Genomic DNA, 27,420 nt, shown 5'->3' on the forward strand with positions numbered 1-27,420 from the left:
TTATTCCTCTTCTTTATAATTATCATTGTAGATCATCATTGTGTTGCATTTGACCAACTATAACTCACCCTTATTAATATATATGTTCCAAAGCATGTTATATTATCATGCTGAGATTTTTATGATTATCTGTGTACTTATTGTGAATATTATATTTAATGTCACAATAATGACACTTAGTATATTCTAATTATTATTATTTTGTAAGGATATTTTAATTATTTTTATCTGAATAAAATAATTACTTGTCTTAAAATGAGTATAGCTCAAAAGTTATTTTGTTGAAACGATGACCCTTTTTTATGCCGTGAGATTTATCACTTTCTTTCTTCTGTAAAGTCATCTTTATTTGCTAATTTATTATAATTAAGGACAATTGGGTTATAAGTATTTAAAGTTTTGAGTTTGTGAGCGGAGTTAATTTAATAATTTTTTTTATCGTATTTAGTAAAATTGTACTGTAATTCTCGTTCAGTTTCGTTAGTACAGGTTTTGTTAGGTGGCGTTTGGTTGAGATGAATGAAAATATAGGAATGAGAATTGGAACAGGAATAGCATGGAATAAAATTTAAAATGCATAAAAAATTAATAAAAAATTTATTAAATTTTTTCAAATGAAATAGTCATTCTACTAAAATAGTGGGATGATATTCCAATATTTTAAAATGTAACTAAACAAAAGAATAGAATAAAAATTGTTTCCATTCCACATTAGTGTTTTAAACATGACACATTTAAGACCAAAATTCTAAATCATTGGGTCTGTGAGGAAACATGTAGTATGAGTTACGTCTATATTTTTTAATAAATTTAAAAGAGAATCTGTATTGACAAAACATGACGAAAATTACAGTTTTTACTAATATTTAGTACTTATGTCGTTTATAAATTCAAATTTTTAAATACTTATGCCCGCAATTATTGCTATGATAATCAATTATGTTTAGTTAGAAAAAAAGTTATTTCATCCTGTAATGATAGATTAAGCAAAGATTTGAAATCAAAGTAATTATTTGAAACAGAGTTGGTGGAATCATATAGTATATAGAAAGGGAGAGATAAATTTAAAGTAAACAATGGATTATTTTCTTTCTTCCCTAATTGTTAATTAATGGTAATTAATTGTTAGGTGTATTTTGTTATTGACTTTTGGGCTTGTTAAGTGACTATTATATCAACTGCTTGAAAGGTTGTTGCGCTACTAGTACTGACATGATTTTCATATTTTCTTTTTCTTTTGTGTATATGTGTATAAATCAATCTAATTCAATAGCAATCAATCGATCTAATTATAATTGACCATCAAACATTGAATATTCAATTGTGATTGGATCGGATTGAATATTATTTTTTAATATCCAATTAGATCGAATTTAATAATAGATGAGGTGTTCAAAAATCTAATAATCTAATCAAACTAATTAGTAGTTTCATTTAGTTTGGATAAGCAATTAGAAGTTATATTGTTATACATAAAATATATATGTATATATAAAAATTAACATTAAATTTTGGAATAATTACATAAGGCACAATTTTTTGTAAAATATTTACATTTTTACGTTTAAATAATGTTTTTTTTTTACATTTTTACGGTTTTCCAAAAAATAACACGAAAACAACATAAAATCAACAAGAAAACTACATAAAAGTAACATCAAAATAACATCAAAATAACATACAGATAACAAAAAATCAACAATAAATAACAAGATTACAACATAAAAAAACCGTATTTTCTGTAAATAAAATCAAAAAAATCGTAAAAATGTTTAAAATTCCGTGAAACCGTATTTTTGTAAATTTTTTGTTGTTTTTATGTTTTTGTGAAATAATCCCTTAAATTTTTACTTTTTTTTTCTTGGATTGGATACATACTGGACCTACAATATTAGATGGATACAATCCAATCTAAAAAATAAAAAAAAATACTAAATCTAAAATATTGAATAAACTTAAATTAAACCAATAATATATATGAAATACATCCAACGGATAGAAACTTATTCAATCAAACATCTAATGGGTGTTGGATCGATTGGATGACTAAAATTAATTGGATCAGATCGGATAGTAAAATCTAACATCTAATATATAATTAGATTGAACTTGGATATGCCTAAAAACATTGAGTGTAATCCAATAAACACTCCTACTTACTAGAAATATCCCTTTCAAATGAAAATAAAATTAAAATTAAAAAAACTATAAAGAAATATATGACAATTGTGGCTGACGACATAAACGACTGTTTAATATTTCAGTTCATATTGTTAGTTGTAACCATTCTTAGAAAAGTAGTTTCAATATTGATCCAAAATAAGTACATCATTTTGCGTTTTATTTTGTTTACTTTGCCTTAATATTTTTCTGTTTTCCATTTGTCGATTCATTAGTGCCTTTAATTATCTTGAAAAAATATATTTTCTTCAAATAAGTAAAATATGTTTGGACACTAAATTATAGAACAACAATCTTAAAATGTTTATAAATATATTCTTGTTAGTTATTTATTTCTAATAATTTAAGCTCTCCTACAAAAAGAAGTATGATCATTAATTAATTAAATTATTTTTGATTGAATCATTAATTAATTAATTAATTCTTCAACCATTAATTTTTTTTAAGAAAAAATAGATAATCGTAGCACTACTCAAGTCCAATAAGTGGATAAGTCGAGCAAAATTACATAAAATATTATTTTTTGTAAATTTTTTTATATTTTTAGAGTATTTTATAAAAATACAATAAAAAAATCACATGAAAGTAACAAGAAAAAAAAATATCAAAATAACTTAAAAATTAATATACAAATAACAAAAAATCAACAACAAATAACAAATATACAGCATAAAAATACATTAAAAAAAACGTATTTCATGTAAATAAAATTTAAAAACCGTAAAAAAAAATAAAAAATTATGTACATACTGTATTTTTTTGTAATTTTTTTATTATTTTTATATATATTTTTTAAATTATCCCAAAAAAAATATTACCTAACCCATCTATACTTAGTTCGGCCTGGAAGGTTATCTTTATTATCAATATTTTAGATTATTAGTGCCACCAAATCATGCCTAATATACTACTGTATTTACTATTTAGATTAGTAAAATTTAATAACGGAACACACATATTTTATTTTAAATTAAAATAAATAAAATTGTAAAGAACAAAAATAAGAATATTTTTCCTTAAAAAAAAATAAGAATATTTTATATATACAAAATTATGTTGCACTTGAACCCTCTAAAATCCTTGACAAATTAATAGCAATTCTCATTGGAGTCAGTCAACACAGTCATCATCTGCCCAAGGGACAAGCCCCACACTGTATAGAATTTCAAAGAAATGGTTTGTTTGTTGTAGTATATATACCAGCCTTTTTTTTTAATATTATTTAATTTTTATATTTTGTTGGATTAATAATTACAAATATATAGGAATGGGCAAAGAATTGTAGATAGATAATATAGACCAAAGTTTACATACAATGTATTGTGTATAAAAAATAGTATTTTAGAACTTTTGTTTCATAAAAGTTACCAATTGAATTTTCTATTTTGTTAAATAATAATATATACTTTATATTTTTAAAATAGTAAAAATAGGATTATGAGTTCAATTTTTAATAATTTTATTTTTTAATATAACTAACTTTAAGATAATTTTAACACGAACAGATATAAGAAATGTAACCAGTTTTGTCATAATATCTCTAGATCAGATTATTTTCTGATAATAATAATAATCTGATCTAAATGTGTTATAACAAAACTGTTTATATTTTTTGTATCTGTTTGTGTTATAAATTATCTTCAAGTTAGTTATATAAAAAAAAAATTGTCGAAAATTAAACTTAAAGTCCTATTTTTACCATTTTAAAAAATGCATAATCTATTTTATCATTTAAGAAAATAGATAGATCAGTAAATAACTTTTATAATACACAGTACCTAAAATATTACTTACTACAAAAAGGTACAATTTTTTATGTATCTCTAACATTACTATAGATATATATTATCATTAATTTGTGTGAATATTTATGAACCTGGATCATAGTATATATATATTTATATATATATAGTATAGTATTTGGTCTTTCACTAGATATAGTGATCATCACCAACTATTTCACACGTGCAAAGGATAATTCAATTCCCATTCTAGTTGCAGGCTTGCATTATCACACAACCACATTTATTTATTTATTTATTTATTTATAAACATATTAAAATAAAATAAAAAAATAAAAAAAGAAAGAAAGAAAAGAAAGAAAGTGCTACGATTTGCAGCATGTGAAAAGCTATGCTCTGAAAACATATATTTTGGATGCTTGCATTGCATGCCCATGTGCCCTATACACTACCAACAAATATATATTATCTTATAATTTTATAATTATAGGTCGTGTAATTGATGATATGAGCCACCAAAAATATACATGATTTTTTAGTAAGCCCATTTTCAACCCTAAACTTAAAATGTTATATATAATGTGATTTTTTTTTTCACCAAATATCGAGAGTTTATAGTGTTCCATTAATAATAATTATAGACATTGTAGATCAGGATATTTTTCTTTTTTTACTTTTTAATAATTGAATAATATCTTTTAGTTAGAATTAGAAAAAATTTAGTGGTAAAATTATATAATAATAAGAAAATATTTTTTATTGTATTTTATAGTGTTGTGGTTAAAATTATAAAAAAAAGAAAAATAGTGCTAAAATAGTATTTTTTTGGGGGGCTTTTTTATTTTTAGACTTCAAAGCAGTTTTTTTTTCTTACATTTTTACAGAATTCTACTTAGTATCCCTATTACAACTAGCGGAGCAACTTAAATCGCAACTAAAAATCGTATAGCAACCTAAAAATCACCGGAGAAATTACTTTAGAAATTCAAATTGTAAATTTTTTAAAAATAAAACAAAAAAAAAAATAATATATAAAGTAATTGCCCTATTTTTTTCGGTGTTTAATTAACACCAAATTTAATTTCACAATTGCAGTTGTCCTAAAATACTATAGCTAGCTACCTACATATATAATAGTGTCTTAAGATTATGTAAACTTTCCATGTATAGCTTTATTATATTAAGCAATTATTGCAGCTTTATTAATTATATATTATATGGTTCCTTAAACATGAAGTACTTCCATCAAATTGGATTAAATTATATATAATTAGAGTTTTCTATCTTCATTTTTCCACCGTTGATTACAAAGAACTTCTTATAATTTATACAAATTAATGAATCACCAAAAAAAAAAAAAAGAAAACTGTTCTTATATAATTAACAGTGTACAAAGAAAGATTGGCATGGTAAAACTTTTTTGAATCCCACTCAAAATTATTCTGCTTAATTATATATTAATTACAATTAGTTTGCTGATCATTTATATAGATCAGCATGCAAATGCAAACTAATTTTTTGTTACAATTTTTATTTTGGTAGAAAAAACCCAAAAATAGTATTTTAATATTGTTTTATTAATTTTGACATATATAAATTACTTTATCATCATGATCGAACCAATTTTGTGCCTGTGTTTACGTAGTTTTCAAATATTTATTATATATTAATATTAATTAGTTTACTTTGGATTCGAAAAATATAACACTTTTCTGGCTATTGCTATGTATATTTTATATATAAATATATAAGCCTCTCAATTCTAATAAGAGAGACATAAAATTTAAGATTGTGGCAGTAATCACTAGTTTGAAGTGTAGTTTCTATTTAGTGAAAATGATTAATAATAAAGCAAGAATTCTCTTATAATTAGCTAGCTAGCGATTTTTAATAATATTTATTAAAATAAAATAAGTGAAATTTAATATTAAATTATTACACATCACAAAATGTTAGCATTAATTTCTCTTAGGGTGCGTTTGGAAAGCCACAATGTAATTAGATTTGTGTGTAGTTGAAGGTAATTACACAATTTAGCATGTTTGTCTGACCATGTAATTACACTGTAATTGTGTAATTGGAAGTAATTGAGGGGTTCCAATTACACTCTCCAATTCTCATGGCCCCCATGAGAATTGAATGTAATTACACTGTGTAATTACTAAAAACTTTCCATATTAAACATTAATTATTAAAAAAATATTATTTTCCTTGTAATTACTAACTATTTTGCCAAATAAAATATTAGGAATTCATATGTAATTACCACCTCATATCCAAACACACATTGCATTTTAAATAATATAGTGTAATTACTACACTGTGTAATTACTACCCTAGTAATTACTCTACTTAGTAATTACACAATTACTTCCAAACGCACCCTTATAATAATATAAATCAAAAGTCAATATGATGAAATGCATCACCTTCCAAAATGTATAAGTCCACATTATATCATTGTAATAATTAGATCACTAAGTTAAAATCCCCAATTATGAACCAATACTATAGTATATAATATATATTATTCTCAAAATTATATATACACTAAAATAATATAAATTCCACATCTCTCAATTTTATTAATACGGAAAATCATTAAAAATCCATTCTCAATTTTCTCATTGATATATATAATAACTGATTAAATTTTTGAGTCAGATGTATCTTTAATTCAACCACTAATACATTTATTTTAGATTTTAGAAAATTTGAATGAAATTATGTAAAATTACTATTATTATTCTCTCATGGCTAAAATTATGGCAATCGTGTTGATTGTGGTCGTTGATTTGGTATACAGGATAGTTTTTTATCATTATTATTTAATTTATGTTGGGTTTTTATTTTTTTGTAAACTAAAAATATAGTTGGGGGCTTGGATATTTGATAAACTTAGTTGTGTGATTCGAAATTCTGATGGTGAATTGATCTCCGTTTTTGCTGGTGCAAAACAAGGCAAAGTTACACCTGAAATTGCAGAAACTATGGGCATTAGAGAAGCTTTAAGTTGGTTGAAAAATCACAACTATTCCCACGCTACTGTTGAATCCGATAGCCTGGTTTGTGTGGCTGCTATCCGAAGCAATGAGAAGCTTAAATCTGGGTTCGGTTTTATTGTGGAAGAGTGCAAGTTAATCCTTAGAAGTTTATTAAATGTTACTTTATGTTTTGTCAAACGTTCTGTGAATCGTGCCGCGCATTTTATTGCCCGACACTCTTTGTCTCTAGCTGAACGTATGTTCCCTATTAATAGTGTTCCTTTGGAGTTGTTGTCTATTCTCTTGGGCGATAGCTCTTGTTAATAAAGAACACTTTTTCTTCAAAAAAAAAAAAAATCACATATCCCCTCCTTGTTATTTAGCAAGAGTCTTCATAAATTTTTACAAACCGCCCAACTTAAATAAATCATAATTCAAACTAAACTGATTCAATTGACGAAAAATACAATTTGAATAATCTCAATTAAAAACTAAACTCTTCAATAATTACTAGGATAAGCTAAGAAATATTCTTTTTTGTATCTATTAATCAAAAATACCCTTATATTATATTTCATTTAAAAGTACCCAATTTTATGAGTAGGTTATCCAATATACGTACCCTCACCTTTCACTTAAGTTGAACACATAATTTACATCAGAGATATTATCTATAAAAGTAGGTATATCTTAAAGAATATAAAAATAAAGATAAAAAAATAAAACAGTATATATAGAGAAAAAAAAAATTATTCAATTTCATTTAAAATAATTTAGTTTGAATATTTTTTTTGAGCAAATAAAATATAGGAAAGTATATATAAAATTTTTAAAATAAAATTATTTCATATATATAATATTTATTAATTTATAAATAATTACTTTTTAAAAGGTAAATAATAAATTTTATATTATTATGTATTAGATAAAAAATTAAAAAACTTATAAATTGTATATTAAATGAAAATGAAAAACTTATAGAGTAAGACATTAATAATTTATAAATAACTACTTTTCAAGAGGTAAATAACAAATTATATAATATATAAAAATAAAAAACTTATAAATTGTATATAAGATGAAAAATAAAAAACTTTAAAAGTAAGACGTTAATAATAAAAAATTTATAGGATAAGAAATTAATCAACCACCTATAAAAAAAATATTTTTAGATAAATTAATATGGCATAATAAGAGTAATATTTATAACATATATGGAAAATATCTAAATAATTTATAAACAAAGTGAGATATTTAATTTTAATGTATTTGAAGAATTGTATACATAGTTATTTTTCAAATAAAATAGAAAATCTCAAAAAAATTTAAAAATAGAATGAAAAAAATTCCAAGATGGCACATAGATTTATTGTATGCTTTCTTTTATATTATATATAGATTTTAATTTTATAAAGTTTTTTTGATATTTAGAATTTATAGTTATTTATGTTGATTGTATTTAATTATTGAGGATGATCTTAAGAATTTAGAATAGTAGATTAATATTTTATTTTTATTTTTTAAAGATGTGTTGTTTAATAATTAATGTTGCATGTTCTCATTTTTAAGTTTGTAGCAATAATTTAGACAATAATATTTTTAAACTTCAAGTACACATATAATATTTTATTAATATTAAATTTAATTATTTTGAACACTACAAACTAATAAAAAAAAAAGTTATGACGATTTAGGTGGATTAACCCTCCGAATAAACTGTCAAAATTATTGGATGGGTTAAACTTTTCTAATTCTTAATTGGGTAGGTTAATTAGATTTTAACAACCCAAAATTTATAGTAGGTTGATTAAAATGTGTTATAACCCGACCAAAAAGATCGATGTTCACCCTTAATTTTTTATATTGAGTTTGGATAAATCATGAGCATTGTTATTAGACCATCAGTAGTGTTAGATGCTATTATGAAGTGACGTCTTAATAATAGTTAGCGATAATTTATAAAAATTATTATATTAAATTACATGAAATCTGATTCTTATTTGAACCAATTATTATTTAACAATTTGGATAGATTAGGCATTTTAGTATTTCATACGAGAGAAGTGCTAAAAGACGCATGGTGTTTAGTCTATGCACACGGGATAGGGAATTATCGAGGAGTGCTCCCTCCGTCCCCATCCCGCCTATCTCTCGCATATTCCCTAATGGGATGGGACGAGAAATATCCTAATATAAAAATAAAAGGTATAATAAAAATTTAAATGTATAAAAATATTAAATTATATAAAAATTAAAATATTACACATTATTTATTATTTAATATAGAAATTATCATCTAAAACACAACTTAAAATTTTATAAAATAAAATACTAATATACTTAAAAATTATAAATGTAAATTATAAAATATAAAATATTACTAAAAAGATAATAAAAATATTAAATGGGTCCCCTTGGGGCGGAGAATGTTATTTCTGTCCCTACCCCGTTTAATATTTAGGGATAAAAAATAACTTCCATACTCGCCACGTTCCCTATTTAGACAGGAAATCCTCGCCCCATTAAAGGTTGGTATGGAGCTCATCCCCATAAAGAAAATATGTATCTCTAGTCATATTGTTAACTAAGTAAGTATTGAGTCTCACACAATTTAATATAATAATTAATTGTAAAATATCACTAACTATTTACAAGACGTGACTATTAACCTCCTATACCATCTTCTATAAAATGTGTGTGAGTTTACTCTCTCTCTCTATATATATCTATACAATATCTACTTTACTCTACTCTCTACTCCATCTGTGTGTGGATTGGAGGGGTAGAGGTGACAATTCTTATAATGGGTCGTGGTTTAGGTATTATAAGTAAATGTCAAACTCATATCCTACCCATTTATTATTCATGTCATAAACTAGAACTCTAACATGTTTATAAATGGATTACCTTGATCCAACCCATTTAAATAAAAAATCGTGCTTAATTTTGGTTAATTTTTTTAACTCGTTGACATGTTTACAACAAGTTTAATAAATTCACAATCTTTTTTATGGCATATTTATGAGCAATGTAATATATTTATGTTCTATTTAATTAAAAAAATATAATTTAAATATAATAAATTTAAGAGTGGATACACCCGTTTAATAAATGGGGTAGTCGTATAAAATAGAAATGACACAAATTCATTTAAGAAAAATCTAAATCCATTTATTTTGTACGGGTTTTGAGTCGTATCGTGTCCGACTCATATTGTCATAAGAAATGCCAGAAGACACTAGTAATACTTAGCACTACCTAATGTATCACATCGTTATTAGTGCAATTAAGTATCAGAGCCTACAAAATTTAATTTAATATTATAATGAAATATCCCTAACCATTTATAAGGTGTCATTTCAAGGTAAACTAATCACTTGTACCTAATAAGAATGCTCTATTGTCACCTCTGTGGTGGGGGAGAGGTAATGACATCGTTTAAAAAGGTAGGTCTTTTGTAATTATTTTAATGCTAAAAAAGACCTACGGTGACTAGCACATTTTTAAGGTGTAATATCACTATTATAGTGCAATTAAGTATTAAGTCTCATATAATTTAATGTAATAATTTTCAGAGGATATCGCTGACTAATTGTAAGGCGTCACTTCTAGAAGGTGCTAAGCACGACTAATGTCTAAGAACATCTCCAATGGTAAAAATTTAGAAAATGCTTGCTGAAGTGGACATATGATATGATAAAATATTGAGATACTATACTATTAGAGAGAAAAAGATATCATTTTAAAAATTTATATGGATGCTATACAGTAGCATTGATGCTATTTATTTATTTTTTAATAAAAAATCGAAGCTAAAAAATTATTGTAATTAAAAATTAAGATATATATTAAATAATAATATGTGAGATTATAATTATAGTATTTTTAAAAAATGATATATATTAAAATATTTTAAAAAATAAGAGTAACAAAATAATATAAAAAAAATATATATATTATATTGTTTAAATTTTTAACATCCTCTACTACCGTTCAAAATGTTTGCTTTATTTTAGTTTAGTTGGTTGTATAGGGTCCACTTGTGAGTGGTGTTTTAGTATATATTATTTTGTTGTTGTTGATGATGTTGTAGTGAAAAATACTTTTTTTATAATCAATTAATTAAATTTACTTCTAATTTTATATTTATTTGAAACATATCTCTTTTTATATGTATTGTATCCAAAATACCCTAATATAAGAGAGTCACATGGATAGTATCTTGAAGTGATAGGGACAAAATTAGTACAATGTTTAAAAAAAGAGATAAAAATGATAGACTTTAAAAAAAAAAAGTAAAAATAGAAGAGGACAACATAAAAAGGTTATAAAGTGTAATTTTATCAAAATAAAACTGGTTGGATTTTGTGATGAAGTTGTAACATTACACTCACTCATCTCGCGCGGGGCCCACTCCTTTACCCACTTCCATAATTGCATTCCATGCAATAAGCCGCCCTCACCTCATGACCTTTTTTTTTTTTTTTGATAATTAGATAAGATATTTAAAGAATTTTTTATACATTTTTACAGTTTTTTATAAAAATAATATTAAAATAATAAAAAAATTACATAAAAATAATAAAAAAATAATATCTAAATAACATTAAAATACAACAAAAAATAATATACAGATAACAAAAACTCAACAACAAATTAACAAGAGTACAACATAAGAAAATCGTATTTTCTGTAAATAAAATCAAAAAAATTGTAAAATGTTTAAAATTCTCTGAAACCGTATTTTTTGTAATTTTTTTTTGTTATTTGGTGTGTTTGTGAAATAATTTTTTTTTTAAGCTTCAAACGTTGCCTTTTACCAATTAACCGGAAAAATAAAAAATTCTTTAATTTTGTCCACTCAAAAAACTAAAAATTCTTTTAATAATTAGGGCTTTGGCTGGGGTGCTGATGGGGAGACCCTTTCTTTGTACTCGGTCGGGTATTTGTGTACATGTATATATAGGCGAAAACCAAGAAAAATGTGTATATTTTAATTAATTATAATATATATATATTTATAAATTGTAATTAAAGATGTTAATTTTCTTTATTAAGAAAAAAAGATGTTAATTTTCTTTTTAATGGTTAAGCTAGATATATATTAGAGAAGAAATGTTTAGATCCCAAACCCCAATCCATAAGACTTGTTTGTAATTCTTTAACCATTGATGCCAAATTTTTTATTGTTGCATTTTTACTTTAAATGATATTTAATGTAATAAAAATATAAATTTATATTAATTTTTAATATATTTTTTAAAAAGATAAAATAGGGCCCTTCTTCTTTACAAAAAAAAAATGTATGTGTCTGTACTTAACTTAAATTTTAAATGAGTAGAGTCTCTCAATGCGAACCTTGTGAGTGAGGAGTTTAATTTACTAACTTTTACTTCTAAATCTAATGATACTCTTAGTGAACTATATAGAAGTAAGAAATTTATATATATATAAAGTGGAATTTGGTCCCATTACTAAATTAAGCTAATCTTTCTCAAATAAACACTACTCTTATTTTCAATTTTCCCAATTTTCTCAATTTTTCTCCTTCTCTCGTCTGTTTCTATTCCGAACCCACACTGAACCACCACTAATGACAAATCAACCTTTACCACCATCCACTCCCGTCACCATTTTATCAATTTTTAGGTACTTGGAGGGAAAACTTTCATAAAAACATATGGCTTTCGAAAAGATTTATGCCTTTATTTGTCTGTTGTCTTGATTTTCTTGCAAAAAATTTTGATATGGTTTTTTTTTTTTTTTTTTTTTGCATTTTTTGAGTTTTTTGTGCCTTTTGCTTGCAAGAAAGTCAATAGGTTCAATGGTTACTCGATACTTGATATAAGCATGCTCTTAATGTTAGGGTTGAATTTTCAATATATATTATGCTAATTAATAATATTATTATGTTATTTGATTTAAAGCATTCGTTGTACTTGATAGTACTCGATATAATTGTACTTGATATAATAGTACTATCGAGCATTTGATAATTATGTTGTTTGTTTATTTTTAATTGAAACTATAACTCTCTAAAACCATCGTGTCCAGGTCCAAGTCGAGGGTGTGGGTATAGGTTTGATGTTTGGGTATATGTTTAAGGTTCGGGTCTGAAGGTAGGGTTTGGGGCCAATAAGGTCGAAGTTTTGATTGGGGTACAAAATATTAATAGAAGGATATACAAATAGATTATAATTAAGAAATAAAAACTATTTAAATAAATTTTGAAAGTGATTTTTTTCAAAATTTTCAAAAGTTTGATTTTTATTTTTAAAATTGAAAAGTGAAAAACTTTTATAGTAATTGTTTTTTAAAATATTTTTATTTTTCTAATTAAAAAAAAATTATCAAACACATTTTACTTAAAATATTTATAACTGAACCAAACCGATCGAATAAGTTAAACCCTACTAAAATGTGACAAATGCAATGCACCGAATGTGACATTACTAGAACATGACAATTAAGGACTAATTAAATATTCCATCACACACTCATCTTTCAATATATATTTATTATTTATATACAATATATATTCCATCACACATTAATTAATATCATTAAATACTGTGATAGTTAATGCTTTTGTAACAATTTATTTCACAAGATCTTGTTAATTATAATTTTGAAATGCAAATAATAGTAAATACGACTTCATTCAAAGGTTCGAAACCTTAATTGAAGATGTGATTCGGCAAATCACACAAATCATATTATCATAAAATAGTTAATCCATAATAACATAAACTATTTTGCTTCACTTTATAAAGAGAATCATTTTTAATTAATAAGAATAAGGAGTTTTATTTGCATTCTCAAAACTCATAAAAGCAATCATTTTAATAAATTTTACTATAGTTTATATTATTTTTTTTTAAAAAAAAAATTCTCTCCTAATATACATATTAAACAAAACTAAATTATATTTTAAAAATTATAATAAAAATAAAATAAAAAATAATATGTATTGCGGCTTAGAAATGAAAATGAGAGAAATATTTTATTGAGTAATCGAATGAATAAATTACAGAGTATAACCAATTATATATATATAGGTTGTGACCCAAAACCAATTAAACTGACTTAATTAACTAATTAGTTAATAACAAGAATAAAAACGAGACAAAACAAACATGATCATAACTAACTAACTCCTGACAGTAGAGACAAATAATAACCGAAATAATAGAACCAATTCTTGTAATCCCCCCACTCAAGGTGGACTGTATAAATCGTATACAAACATCTTAGTCACGTGAGAAGAAAGTGTTGTTGAAGGTAATGGTTTGGTAAACACATCAGCAAGTTGTAAGTTGCTGGGGACAAAGTATAAGTCGAATGGTGGAGTTGTTGATTTTGTCACGAATGAAGTGACAGTCGAGTTCGATGTGTTTCGTTCGTTTATGAAATGTTAGATTATTGGCAATGTGTTTTGCAGATTGATTGTCACATTATATGAATGCCGGTGTTGGTTGATGTAAATGGAGGTCTGAGAAGAGATATTGAAGCCAAGTTATCTCGCTAGTGGTGGCAGCAAGAGCTCTGTATTTTGTTTTAGCAGAACTTTTGGAAATAGTAGGTTATTTTTTGGTCTTCCGTGAGATGAGGCAATCTCCGATGAATATGAAGAAACCAGTTATGGAGCGTCGAGTGATTGGAAAAGAGGCCCAATCTGAATCAGAAAAGCCTCTTAGGTGCAGAGATGAACTTAGTGAATAGAGGAGACCTTGTCCTGGATTGTCTTTGAGGTAACGAAGCAAGTGGTTGAAGAGCCTGTAAGTGTGTATTTTGAGGGTTAGACACGAATTGGCTGAGACAGTCCACTGCAAATGTGATGCCAAGCCGTGACAATGTCAAATATAGAAGTTTTTCAATGAGTTGTCAATAGGTAGACGGATTAGTTAAAGGTTCTCCTTGCTGGTCATCGAGCTTGGTTCAAGGATCCATGGGAGTTTTAGCAGGTTTGCATCCTGCATAGCCGACATCTTCGAGAAGTTGGACATTATACTTGCATTGGGAGAGAATGAGGCCATCTTTGCTTCTAGCAATTTCAAAGCCCAAAAAGTAACGAAGAGGTCCAAGGGCCTTGAGCTTGAACTTTTGGAGTAAAGAAGATTGGACATGTTGGAGAGCATCAAGGTTTGGTCCAGTGAGCACGATATTGTCAACATAAACAAGTAGTGAAATGAATTGATCATCCGAGCCTCATGTGAACAAATTGTAATTTGCCTGAGATTGTTTGAAGCCTTCTTAAATTAAGGCGTCAAATAGCTTTTTGTACCATTGACGTGAGGACTGGCGAAGACCATATATTAATTTGTGGAGTCTACACACAAGGTTGAAATCTACAAAAAAAGAAGGGGGTGGTGTTAGTCCCGGTGGTAATTGCATGTACACCTTTTCAATAAGGTCACCATTTAAGAAAGTGTTGTTTATGTCAATTTATAACATGTGCCACTATTTAATAGTAGAGATGGCAAGTAATAATTTAAACCTGACCATTTTAGCCACAAGAGAGAAAGTGTCAAAGAAGTTAAATCCTTCTTATTGAGTATATCATTGAGATACAAGGTGTGATTTGTGTCTTTTGATGGAACCATCACTGTTGAACTTAATTTTGTAAACCCAACGACAACCGATTGCTCTCTTTCTTGGTGGAAGAGGTACACCATACCATATTTTGTTGTTGCAAAGAGCAGTAAGTTCTATATCCATGGCATCCAACCATTGCTGGTATTGCATGGCTTGTTTGTAGGTTTGGGGTTCTTTGTGTGAAGTAACTGCAAGGATAAAAGCTTTGTAAGAATTAGTTAATCGAGTATAAGCAAGAAATTTATCAAGTTTCTGAGGAGTAAAAATTAATCTTGTATGGTAGAGTAGCATTCAAAATTTTTTAGGTAACTCGATTGTTTGATGCTTTATTCTTCTAAGAGATACTGGTTGCTCCATAGGTGGAGATGATGGTATATTAGTAGCTGATGGAGTGCAGGCATTGTTGTCTTGTGTAGTGAAAGTTTGTCTTGATCCTGCAATTTTAGTATTTTAAGCAGGATAGTCATGAATTAGAGTATTAGTTACACCTAAAGAAGGTAAAACTAGCTCTGCAAAAGGATTAATTTAAGTGACAACTTCATTCAATTTATGGAAAGGATAGATACATTCATGAAAAATAACATTCCTAGAAAAAATTATTTTGAGTTAAGATCATAAAGTTTGTAGTCCTTCACCCCTTGAGGGTAACCCATAAACATACAGGTTCTAACTCGTGGAGCAAACTTATTTCTATGTGCTGTAAGGGTAAAGGCAAAGACTAAACATCTAAAGTTACGTAAAGAGTTATAGTCAGGTTCCTTTTTGAACATAAGTTCATAAGGTGATTAATTTTTTAGAATGGGAGTGGGGGTTCGATTAATGAGGAATGTGGTAGTCATGATGCATTCTGTCCAAAAATGAAAAGGTACGTGAGCTTGAAAACAAAGAGATTTTGCCACATTTAACAAATGTTGATGCTTTCTTTCAGCAACGACATTTTGTTCAGGGGTTTCTACACAAGTAAAGTCATGTAGTATGCCATGTTTTTGAAAAAGTTCTCTAAAAACCAATTCAAGTGCATTGTCGAACTTGAATTTTTTAATCATGCGGTTAAATTGGTTTTGAACATAAGAAAAAAATTAAAGAATAACACTTGGTGCATCAGATTTTTATTTTAAAAGATAAGACCATGTAAATCTTGAATGATCATCAACTAAAGTGAGAAAACAATTTATGTCCAGAATGAGAAGTAATGTGATAGGATCCCTAAATGTCATAGTGTAAGAGATCAAAAGTATTAGAGGTAAAATTGTTAATATCAGGAAAAGAAAGTTTTTTTTTATTTAGCCATATGACAAATATAACATGGAGATTTTTTTATGCAAGTTTGTAACATTACATTTCAGTTTATTGCTAAGTAAATGTAAGTATTTATTGGAGAGGTGTCCAAGACAGGAGTGCCAAAGGTCGGCAGCTATGTGGAGAATATGCAATTCTACAGGTGAAGAATCCAACATGTATAGACCATTCTTGGACTCACTTTTTCCAATCATTCTCTTGTGGATGGTGTCCTGTATGATGAAATGATCATTAAAGAATTTAACACAGAGAGAATTTTGATCAGTGAGGCAATTTACTGATATAATATTGTATTTAAAATTTGGTACATATAGGACATCATTTAGGATCAAATGAGGAGAAATGGCAACATAACCACTTTTACTTACTAATAATTTGTCATTGTTAGGCAACAACAATCTAGTATTGTTAACATTTCAGATGAATTGAGAGAGTTTGAGATTAGAACAAATGTGCCTTGTTGCCCCTGAATCTAAGATCCTAGATCCATTAACAGGGAAAGAAGACACATTTGAGAGAATGATACCTGTGTTGCCCGTAGAAGTGATAGGTTCTGATGTGGTCATACTTATTTGTTGAACAACAAGAAGATTCAGAAGTTGCTGGTATTGTGTTAAGGTGAGTTGTGGAAGGAGTGTTTGGCTGTCACCAGAAGCACCAATATTCTCATTACTATTTTGAACTTGATTGGCTAAGGCTTCTTTTCTTTTGTTGTTCTTGTTATAACCAGATGGTTAGCCGTGTATTTTGTAACATTTCTTAATTGTGTGTCCAAGAATATTGCAATGAGTGTAGAAAGGTTTGTTCCTCTTATGTGGAAATGACTTGTTTCCATTGGAATCTGGTTTGTTAGATTTGCTTTTGTCTCCTTGAAAGGCAAAAGCCATGCTTTGATTTTGTTTAACACCAGAAGTTGATTTTTCCTTTGGTTTTCCTCCCGTGTGACAAAAACACGATTTACCTTTGGTAGAGGATCCATAAGAAGTATACTGCTTTTCACTTGTGAATAGGAATCAGAAAGCCCCATTAAGAATGACATAATATACTCCATGTGGTAGTGTTCTTGGAGTCTTTTGACACCTCCTTAATTTCAGCATTGCATACACAAGTAAGACGATACTAAGACAATTGTTCCCAAATCGTCTTCAGCTTGGTGAAGTACATACTAATTCCCTGGTTGTCTTGTTTCATATTCATCATACCTTTCCTTAAGTTGTATATGTGCGGGCTATTCTTTTGATAAAAACGAACCTTAAGATCATTCCATATAGTTGTAGTAGATTCGTCATACAAAATACTAGAGGAAATCTCTTTAGAATTAGAATTCAAGATCCATGATATGACAATGTTAATATTTCCAGTCCAAACATTATACAAAATAGATTTGGAAAGTGAAGGTTTAGGAATAGAACCGTCCAAGAACCTGACTTTGTTCTTGACTGAAATTGCCAATTGCATAGCTCTGCTCCACGACATGTAGTTATCCTACCCAGTGAGAAGTTGAGAGACAAGTATATTGCCTAGATTATTAACATGGTGGAGGTAATAAGGATTAGAAGGATCTTCGTGGGGGTTTCTCTGCTGCATCTAGCTTCTTGATCAACTGAATTCGTAGGTAGCCCAGAATATTCACCTATGACCGCAGGACTAGATTGATCGTCATTTGACATCCTTGAAACATAAATAAAAAGATCAGGCAAGAAAACACTGATCAAAAGAACAAGAAAGGAAAGCATAGAGCTGAACAAGGCACCAACTCTGGTTCAAGAGTTCATCGGAGAAGAGAATAGAAACACGACAAATAGGACGGAGAAGAATCAAGATTTGGGAAAAGCTTTTCTTTCCCGCTCTGATACCATATTGTAGATTAGAAATGAAAACAAGAGAAACATTTTATTGAGTAATCGAATAAATAAATTACAGAGTAAAACCAACCATATATAGGTTGTGACCCAAAACTAACTAAACCGACTTAATTAATTAATTAGTTAATAATAAGAATAAAAAGGAGACAAAACAAACATCATCATAACTAAGTAACTCCTGAAAGTAGGGACAAACAATGACCAAAATAACAGAACCAATTCTTGTAACAATATGAAATTATATTAAAAAAATAAAAATAAATTATACATGATTCAAAAATAATTATGAAAATAAAATTAAAATGAGTATTATAATTTATCAAAATAATATTAAAAAAATTAAAAAATATTAAAAATGATTTTTTAAAATTATTTTAACTTTACTTTTTTGTAATATTGAGATGCACATATGTGTAGAGTGCAAATAAAACTCAAAAAAAAAAATATATATTCATTCAAATTTAATAATTGAAATCGTGATAATATAAAAAATTCTTTCCAAATTGCTATTTTTGTTTATAATAATTTACACAAATACAAATACAAGTATCAAAAATCAAAATAACCAATTATAAATTATTTATATTAACTAAAAAATTAAATTAAATCAAACAACACTCTCTGCTACGGGTAAGAATGCGCGTGGTTCTGTTATTTCCGTTATTTCATTTGTCCTCCCTTTTTGCTATACAATTCTTTTTCGTTTAATTAAAGACTTTTTTTAGCTGCATTTTTCTTGCTTTTAATTTCTTTTTCTTCTTCTTCTTTTTTTTTTTTTTATTAACAACAAAAGACTTTTCTTTCTGCAATTTTCTTGTTTATTTTGATTCTCAGCCATTATTTCTTATTTTATTTATTTATTTATTTTGTTGTCATGATCACCACCTTTACAAAAGAACCCTTCTTTATTGGCTAAGTTGTTCGTATATTAGCTTCTGGGGTCTAATTATATAAGATTCCAAAAAAGTTGCTTCATACATGTGCTTATGTGTTTAATGTATCTTACATTATTATACTATAATTATTCCTTTCTTCATACCAAATAAAAATCTCTCCTTTTCATTTTTATTTTTATGTATATTCCATAAATTGGTCACAGGGGTCTGAATAGGTGTATTTTATTAAATCCTCTGTTTTCTCTAGAACCTGGGGCCTGAATATATGGCTTTTTCTTTGGTGTTTAATGGAGGAGAATAAAGGGTCTCCTCCTTTCAAACCCAGGTAATTTTTTTTAAAAAAAAAATAATTGAATTTTCTTTAATATTTTATCCAAAATCATCTCAATTGTTAAAAAAAAAAAAAGAATACTGATGTTGTGCTGGGAAAAGTGAGACCTTAAACATCTATGATTTTGTTACATCGGAGAATGCAATTCAATATTTGACAACCCTTTATTAGTAAAGCTTATATCTTTAGCTTTTTTTTCTTTGAGTTTCATTATAATTCAAAGGATTGTTTTTGTTTTGAAGAAATGATGATTGTTTTGGATAAAAGATGCAAACTTTGATCTGGGTTTTCGTTGGAATTAAGAGAAAAGAATTTCTGAAGAAGTGGGTTGTAGATTGAAAAAAAAAAAAAATCTGAGAAAGGAAAGAGATTGTTCATCAATGGCGGAAGAACCAGTTGGGGAGCAGCAACAGTCTCAGCCTCAGACAGTTCAACCAAGTTTGCCCAGAAAGAAAATGACCAAGCAATTGACCGGAAAACGTGATGACAGTCCGTTGCATTCGGCTGCGAGAGCTGGAAACATTGTTGCCGCCAGAGAAATCCTCACCGGCACCGGAGGAGGAACAGAATTGAAGCAGCTTCTGGCTAAGCAAAACCATTCCGGCGAAACCGCCTTATATGTTGCGGCTGAGTATGGATATGTTGATTTGGTGAGAGAAATGATTCAGTACTATGATCTTTCTGATGCTGGAATCAAAGCCAGGAATGGTTTTGATGCTTTCCACATTGCTGCCAAGCAAGGAGATTTAGGTACCTTATTACTCCCTCCTTTGTTTTAACCCGAACTTTTAAGGCTGTTAAAAATTTCTATAACTATTGAGATTGTTAGATTTAAGTACCTGACATGAATTGAAGTTGAACGATAATTCTTGAATCCAATAATCTCAATAAGTTCGGGAAAAAGAATCCCTTTTCTTTTTAGGCCATGTTTGTTAATTTTGCTCTATTTGCTTTTAGATGTTTTGACAGTACTAATGGAGGCATATCCAGAACTAGCAATGACTGTTGATATATCCAACACAACGGCTCTTCACACAGCTGCAACACAAGGTCATACAGAGATAGTGAATCTGTTGTTAGAAACCGGAAGCAGCCTCGCCACCATTGCCAGAAGTAATGGTAAAACCGCCCTTCATTCTGCTGCGCGAAATGGGCATTTGGATGTTGTTAAAGAGCTTCTTAGAGCTGAGCCTGGTTTGGCTACTCGTACAGATAAAAAGGGACAAACAGCTCTTCATATGGCTGTGAAAGGTCAGAAGCTTGAGGTTGTGGAAGAACTTGTAAAAGCAGATCCTTTGTCTGTTAACATAGTGGATAACAAGGGTAACACTGCTTTGCATATAGCTACTCGAAAGGGTAGAATTCAGGTAATATATATTTTCTTGATTTTGTTTTGATTCATTAAGTTTGATACTTAGTAGAATGACCTTATTTATTGTTAATTATTATCTTAAACCGTTTTTAGTGTTAAAAGTTCCAATTGCCTTAGTTTCTTTCCCAAGTACATAATTTTCTGTTTGGATTTAAGTTGATTTCTTTCTAGTTTGAGAAGTCAACTCTCTGATGTGGGCTAAGTAGAAAGATAGTACTCTTTTAACTCTCATTTATTATAGTCAAACTTTGAGAGCCTTGGGTGCAGAAAAAGATTGTTTATAAAATGAGTTGGTACTCAAAAAGCATTTAAGTCCTGAATCATATGATTCATATCTTATCAATTTAGCTATTGCAGTTTTGACTTGTGAAAAAACATAAGTATATGTGGAAGTGAATGTGCATTAAAATAGTTTGACCTTCTTATAGTGGGAGATAGAAGATAAGGCATATAATAATTTGATTTGAAATGCTTAGTTTAATTCTCACATTGGTCATTTTTTTTCTTATATTTTTATTGTTATTATTATTTTAGCTTTACATTTATTGACCAAGACTTTTCAATTCAATACGATTTTGGTTCATGCTTCTGGCTTTAGTGAGGTCATAATCTTAATTATTTGAAGTAGTATTTGTCTTATAGAGGCAAGTTGTAATTTCATTTATTTGTCTAAAATCTTAAAATATATGTCAATATGGTAAATTCTGTATGACCTTGTTGGTTTTGTTGTGTATTATATTTTCACGTTCACACATCTCAATCAATTAGCCAAATAAGTTATAAGATAAGGTTCTGTGTAGAGAAAATTAAACACTAGATGGGTATGCATAATATTAGAATGGAATTTTCTCTAGGGACCACTAATATGTGTTGCTTATTTCAAAAATGGGGAAACTGAACATAGTGTTTTCTACCAATTAAGTAACACCTGTTTATAAAGAGAGTGAGATTTCATGAACCAGTTCATAGATAAAGACACTATATTCTTGAACAAATGCATGCTGTGCAAGTCTTGTGTTTGGCCTTAAGATTTGTCTATTTTATAAGTGGGAATATACTCATTTAGTACTTTATTTTGAATATTACTCATTCGGTACCTTATGTTTTAATTTCATCAATAAAATTTTGTTTATTTAATCAAACTCGCATAAATGAAAATGGTTTACACTTAACCGTAGTGAAATGTAAGATTTTGAAATATCAGCTAGATACCAAATGAGTATTATTAAAAATACAAGGTACTAAATAAGTACAGATATATAATAATACATTTTAAATTACTTAAGGATGAATTTTTTGACAAAGTCATTGCCTATATTTTTATGCAGATAGTTAGGATGCTACTCGGGCACAACGATACCGACAAGAAAGCAGTAAATAAGACGGGCGAAACAGCCATTGACACGGCGGAGAAGACAGGGAACAACGACGTCAAGCTAATTCTACAAGAGCACGGCGTGCAGAGTGCGAAAAACATGAAGCCTCAGGGAACAAGCACAGCCAGAGAGCTAAAACAAACAGTGAGTGACATCAAACATGAAGTACATGACCAATTAGAGCATACACGGCAGACAAGAAGGCGAGTTCAAGGCATAGCCAAAAGACTCAATAAGATGCACGCCGAGGGACTCAACAACGCTATTAACTCGACAACTGTGGTGGCAGTCCTCATTGCAACCGTCGCCTTTGCAGCCATCTTCACTGTCCCTGGCCAATATGTGGATGACCCGAAAAACATTCCTCTTGGATTCACTCTTGGGGAGGCCAACATTGCCTCAAAAGCTCCATTCTTGATCTTCTTTGTGTTCGATTCGATTGCCCTTTTTATTTCACTGGCTGTAGTTGTGGTACAAACCTCTGTTGTGGTGATTGAGAGCAAGGCCAAGAAACAGATGATGGCTGTGATCAACAAGCTGATGTGGTTGGCTTGTGTGCTTGTTTCGGTTGCTTTTTTGGCCTTGTCTTTCGTAGTTGTGGGGAAAAATCAGAAGTGGTTGGCCATTGGAGTGACCATAATAGGGACAACTATAATGGCTACTACACTTGGTACCATGTGTTATTGGGTTATAAGGCATCGAATTGAGGACTCTAATATGAGAAGTATTAGAAGATCATCAATGGGAAGCAGGTCAAGGTCATGTTCATTGTCTGTAATGTCTGATTCTGAGATTTTGAACAGTGAATATAAGAAAATGTATGCCATTTGATCACCATGAGAGCCCCTCTATTTTTTTTTTTTGGTTCGTACCAGTTTTCTGCTATGTTTAAAGGGTAGGGGATTTGAGTAACAGATGAGATAACACGTTGAGTTAAGCCTCATATCACATAAATACATATTTAAGTACACAAATGTGAGGTTTTGAGTATGATGAGCAATTGGAAAACATTTATCAAATAGAAGAAAGTGTAATCAAGTGGAGCTTTCTAGGTGTTGTGCATTCATTTGTAAAAATGGTATAGTTACTTTGACTTAAGGGAAATAAATAAATAAACAACGATTTCTAGTGATGTATTATCTATTATAGGTAAAAGGTTTCAAACAACGCACTAACAGTTTCAACTAACATACCCGTCATCTTGTTCCTCAACCACACTAACCAATTTGTATATTCCAACAACCAAGCATCAAAGCTCAGCCATCCAAATATTAGACGAACCGACCTATTTGATAAAGGATAGTCAAAGAAGAGGTCAAATAGTACAAACATGAGAAATCAATTTTCAGATTACACCTAATAAAATTGTTAGGAGATAGGAATGAGTCGCTTGTCACAAAATAAATCTATATTTTGGCAAGCTAAGGCAACACTATACTGCCTTCATAAAATTCACCTTCTCTTCTCTAAGGGTACTATTATACAACTTCGTAACCTTTGAACTTCGTCATATATCCAGCAGCTAAAACATCTGTTAAAAAAAATAATCCTCCACTTAAACTGATATTCAGACCAGATACAATCAGATACAAAAGGACAGAAAAGGAAATCCCTAAGTTGGCCTTCGGCCTCTAATTCCCTAACTGAAATTAGTTAGAATGGATTAGGAAAATCCATACCTAACTAATATCAGTAACTAACAATATTAAACACATGCTGAAATTAAAATAAAACCCTAGATCTATAAATATACCTCAAGCAAAATAACCAGATTAAGTTGGTTGAGTGTGTTCTTCAAGATCCAGAATTTTGAAGCTTGAAGAACCAGAGATTGAAGCTCGTACATGCAAGGAAAACAACTGAGGGTTAGATCAAGAGAGAGAGAGGGATTAAACACTGAATAAACACATAAACACTTGTATTAAACATAAGATTACCAGTCAAAATTACCTGTGACTTGGAATCTTCATTGTTGTATGTCTGAAACGTTTTGATAGTGGAATCGAGCTCTCAAATTTGAGGAGCAGCTCAAACGGAGACGTAGCCAACTCGTTGGTGAACTTCGGGAAAAATCTGGTGTTTTCTATCCCTAAATTAATTCTGTTTGTGTGTGTGGGTGTTTACAGATCAGATCATTGTAGATCTGATCTGAGCAAAGGTGTTCGGGGCTTGATTTTTCCGGGAAGATTGAAACCTAGCTTCGAGTTTCTCGGAGAAACTCTCTGCTAGGTTTCGAAGAAGACAAAGAAAGAGAGAAGTGGCCGAGAAGATTCTCGAGCCTTGGGTTTTGTTCAAATACAAAACGCAAGCGTTTAATCCGTTCGTACTTTGAAAAGTCTTTGAACGGGAAAGGTCTAAATTGACCTTAATATTGATTTGGTTTGTTTGTTGGTGCAGGGCGAAGATAGTAAAATTCTATCTTAAAATTCCTACAATGGTATCGCTTTGCTTGAACAGTAAAGATCAACATTCAAACATATCGAAGGAGAAGAACTCAAGCAAGAAATCAAGAAACACAAACAAGAAATTCAAGAACTCAACAAAACCAATCAAATCTTTAACAAAGGATTTCGGACATTTTCTAATAACCATTATAATCGAATTGTCTATTATTATCTATTTTAATTGATTTTACTTAACTTCATTAATTATGAGCAATTTAAAGGTTGACATTGACAAATTTGATGGTTCTGGTGATTATAGGATTTGGAGGAGAAAGATTAAGTCACTCTCGTTCACCGTAAATTATCGAGAGTACTTAATGACCCTATAGAATGGCCAGAAGGGACTACCAAGATTCAACAAGAAGAATACTTGGAAACTGCTACTGGTATCATGATATTTAACTTATCAGATGCCATTATCAGACTAATTGACAAGGAAGAAACCCCTGCCCAGATTTGGAAGAAACTGGAAGAACAGCTTTCAACGTAAATCCTAACCAACAAGATTTTCTTGAAGGAAAGGATTTTGGGTTTAAAATGAGTTCATCCAAATCTCGATCAAAATTTGGATGAATTCTTAAGGATGCATATTGAACTTGCAAATTCCGGGGAAAATGAGGCACTAAGTGATGAAAACTGTGCCATTATTATTCTAAATTCATTACCCGAATCCTACAGAGAAGTCAAGATCGCTATTAAGTATGGAAGGACATCTATAACCCTAGAGGAGGTGATCTCTGCACTCAAATCTAAAGACTTAGAAATGAGGACAGAGAAAGGTGGACATTCTAATGGTGAAGTCAACCTAGGCAGTGGGGCAGACTGTGTCCAAGAAAACCTTGGAATAACAGAGGTAGAAGTCAAGGCAGAGGTTCAAACAAACAGGGAGGTTTTCAAAGAGGCAGATCAAGTTCTAACCCTAGAAACTCTGATGAAACTAATGGCTGTTACAACTGTGGTAAACCTGGGCATTTCAAAAGAGACTGTTATTTCTTGAAAAGAAATAACAAACAAAAACCACATGGACAGGGAGACTCTAAATACTCAAACTCTAAACCTAAATCTGATATGCATGATGCTAATATTACTATCGGATATGAAAGTGGTGAAGTGTAAGTTGGACCATCCATCAAAGATGAATGGATCCTTGACTACGGTTGCACTTGCCACATGACTAATAATAAAGCTTTTATGTTTGATTTCGGTGAAAACAAATGGAGGCAGCAGTTATACTGGAAATAACCAGACCTGTGATATACAAGGCTGTGGATCTATAAGCTTTAAAATGCATGATGGAATGGTCAGAACTCTAAGTGAAATTAGATATGTTCCTAACCTAGCTAGGAATCTAATTTCACTAAGTGTTCTAGATGACCAAGGCATAGTTAGCAAGATTGAATCTGGCCAAATGAAAATAAGCAAAGGAGCCCTAACTATCATGAAAGGACACAAAGATGGAGGCTTATACTACTTAAAAGGACAACCAGTTGTACCTTGTAATTATACTGCTCACAGCAACAATGATGACTCAAATGCAATGCTATGGCACAAGAGGCTAGGACACATAAGTGAGAAAGGACTGCAACTAATGAGTGAACAGAACTTACTAGGTAAAGACAAGGTATGCAAACTTGATTTTTGTGAGTGTTGTGTACTTGGAAAACATCATAGACTCGAAATTTTCCACCGGCACACACAACACTAAGAAAATACTGTAGTATGTTCACTCGACCGTGGGGACCAGAGAAAACAAGTACTCATGGTGGCTGTGTATATTTTTATCTATTGTTGATGATTTTTCTAGGAAAGTTTGGATTTTTCTGTTAAAACATAAAAATGAGGCTTTTTTCTAAGTTTACACGATGGAAAACACTTGTGGAAAATTTAACAAATGAAAAATTAAAAACTCTAAGGACTCGACAATGGATTAGAATTTTGTAATGATGAATTTAACAATTACCGTAAAGAACATGGCATACAGACACAGGGTGCAGTTAGAATAACACCCTACGGAATGGAGTTGCAGTAGAGAATGAACAGAATCCATTCTCAACAAAGTGAGATGCTTACTCAAGGTAACTGGACTATCACAAGGTTTCTGGGAGGAGTATGCCTTTAATGTACTGTGTACTTAATTAACAGAGTCCATCCAGTGCAAATGGATTCAAAACTCCTGAGGAAAAATGGTCTGGTAAACCTCCTAACTTATCTAATCTCAGAGTGTTTGGTTGTGCAACATATGCACACCAAAGTGTTGGGAAATTAGAACCTAGGGCTATGAAATGTGTTTTTCTGGGATATCCAGAAGGAGTTAAGGGATATAGACTTTGGGTTT

The 27,420-nt window shown here is 29.4% G+C and overlaps 1 protein-coding gene across 2 annotated transcripts; it reads left to right on the forward strand.

Moving 5' to 3' along the window:
• The first annotated feature begins 19,309 nt into the window (after window positions 1-19,309).
• Window positions 19,310-23,476, forward strand: LOC115719679 (ankyrin repeat-containing protein At5g02620). 2 transcript variants are annotated; one of them, XM_030648809.2, is made up of 4 exons: window positions 19,310-19,887; window positions 20,136-20,643; window positions 20,851-21,260; window positions 22,594-23,476. In XM_030648809.2, exons 2-4 carry the CDS (start codon window positions 20,274-20,276, stop codon window positions 23,470-23,472), a joined length of 1,659 nt encoding a protein of 552 aa, XP_030504669.2. In that variant the 5' UTR covers window positions 19,310-19,887; window positions 20,136-20,273; the 3' UTR covers window positions 23,473-23,476. The 2 variants fall into 2 exon arrangements, with proteins under 2 accessions (XP_030504669.2, XP_030504671.2); XM_030648811.2 differs by having other exon boundaries at window positions 19,384-20,643.
• The last annotated feature ends 3,944 nt before the right edge of the window (window positions 23,477-27,420 follow it).

This window comes from Cannabis sativa, chromosome 2 (genome assembly GCF_029168945.1).
Source record: "Cannabis sativa cultivar Pink pepper isolate KNU-18-1 chromosome 2, ASM2916894v1, whole genome shotgun sequence".
NCBI lineage: Eukaryota > Viridiplantae > Streptophyta > Magnoliopsida > Rosales > Cannabaceae > Cannabis > Cannabis sativa.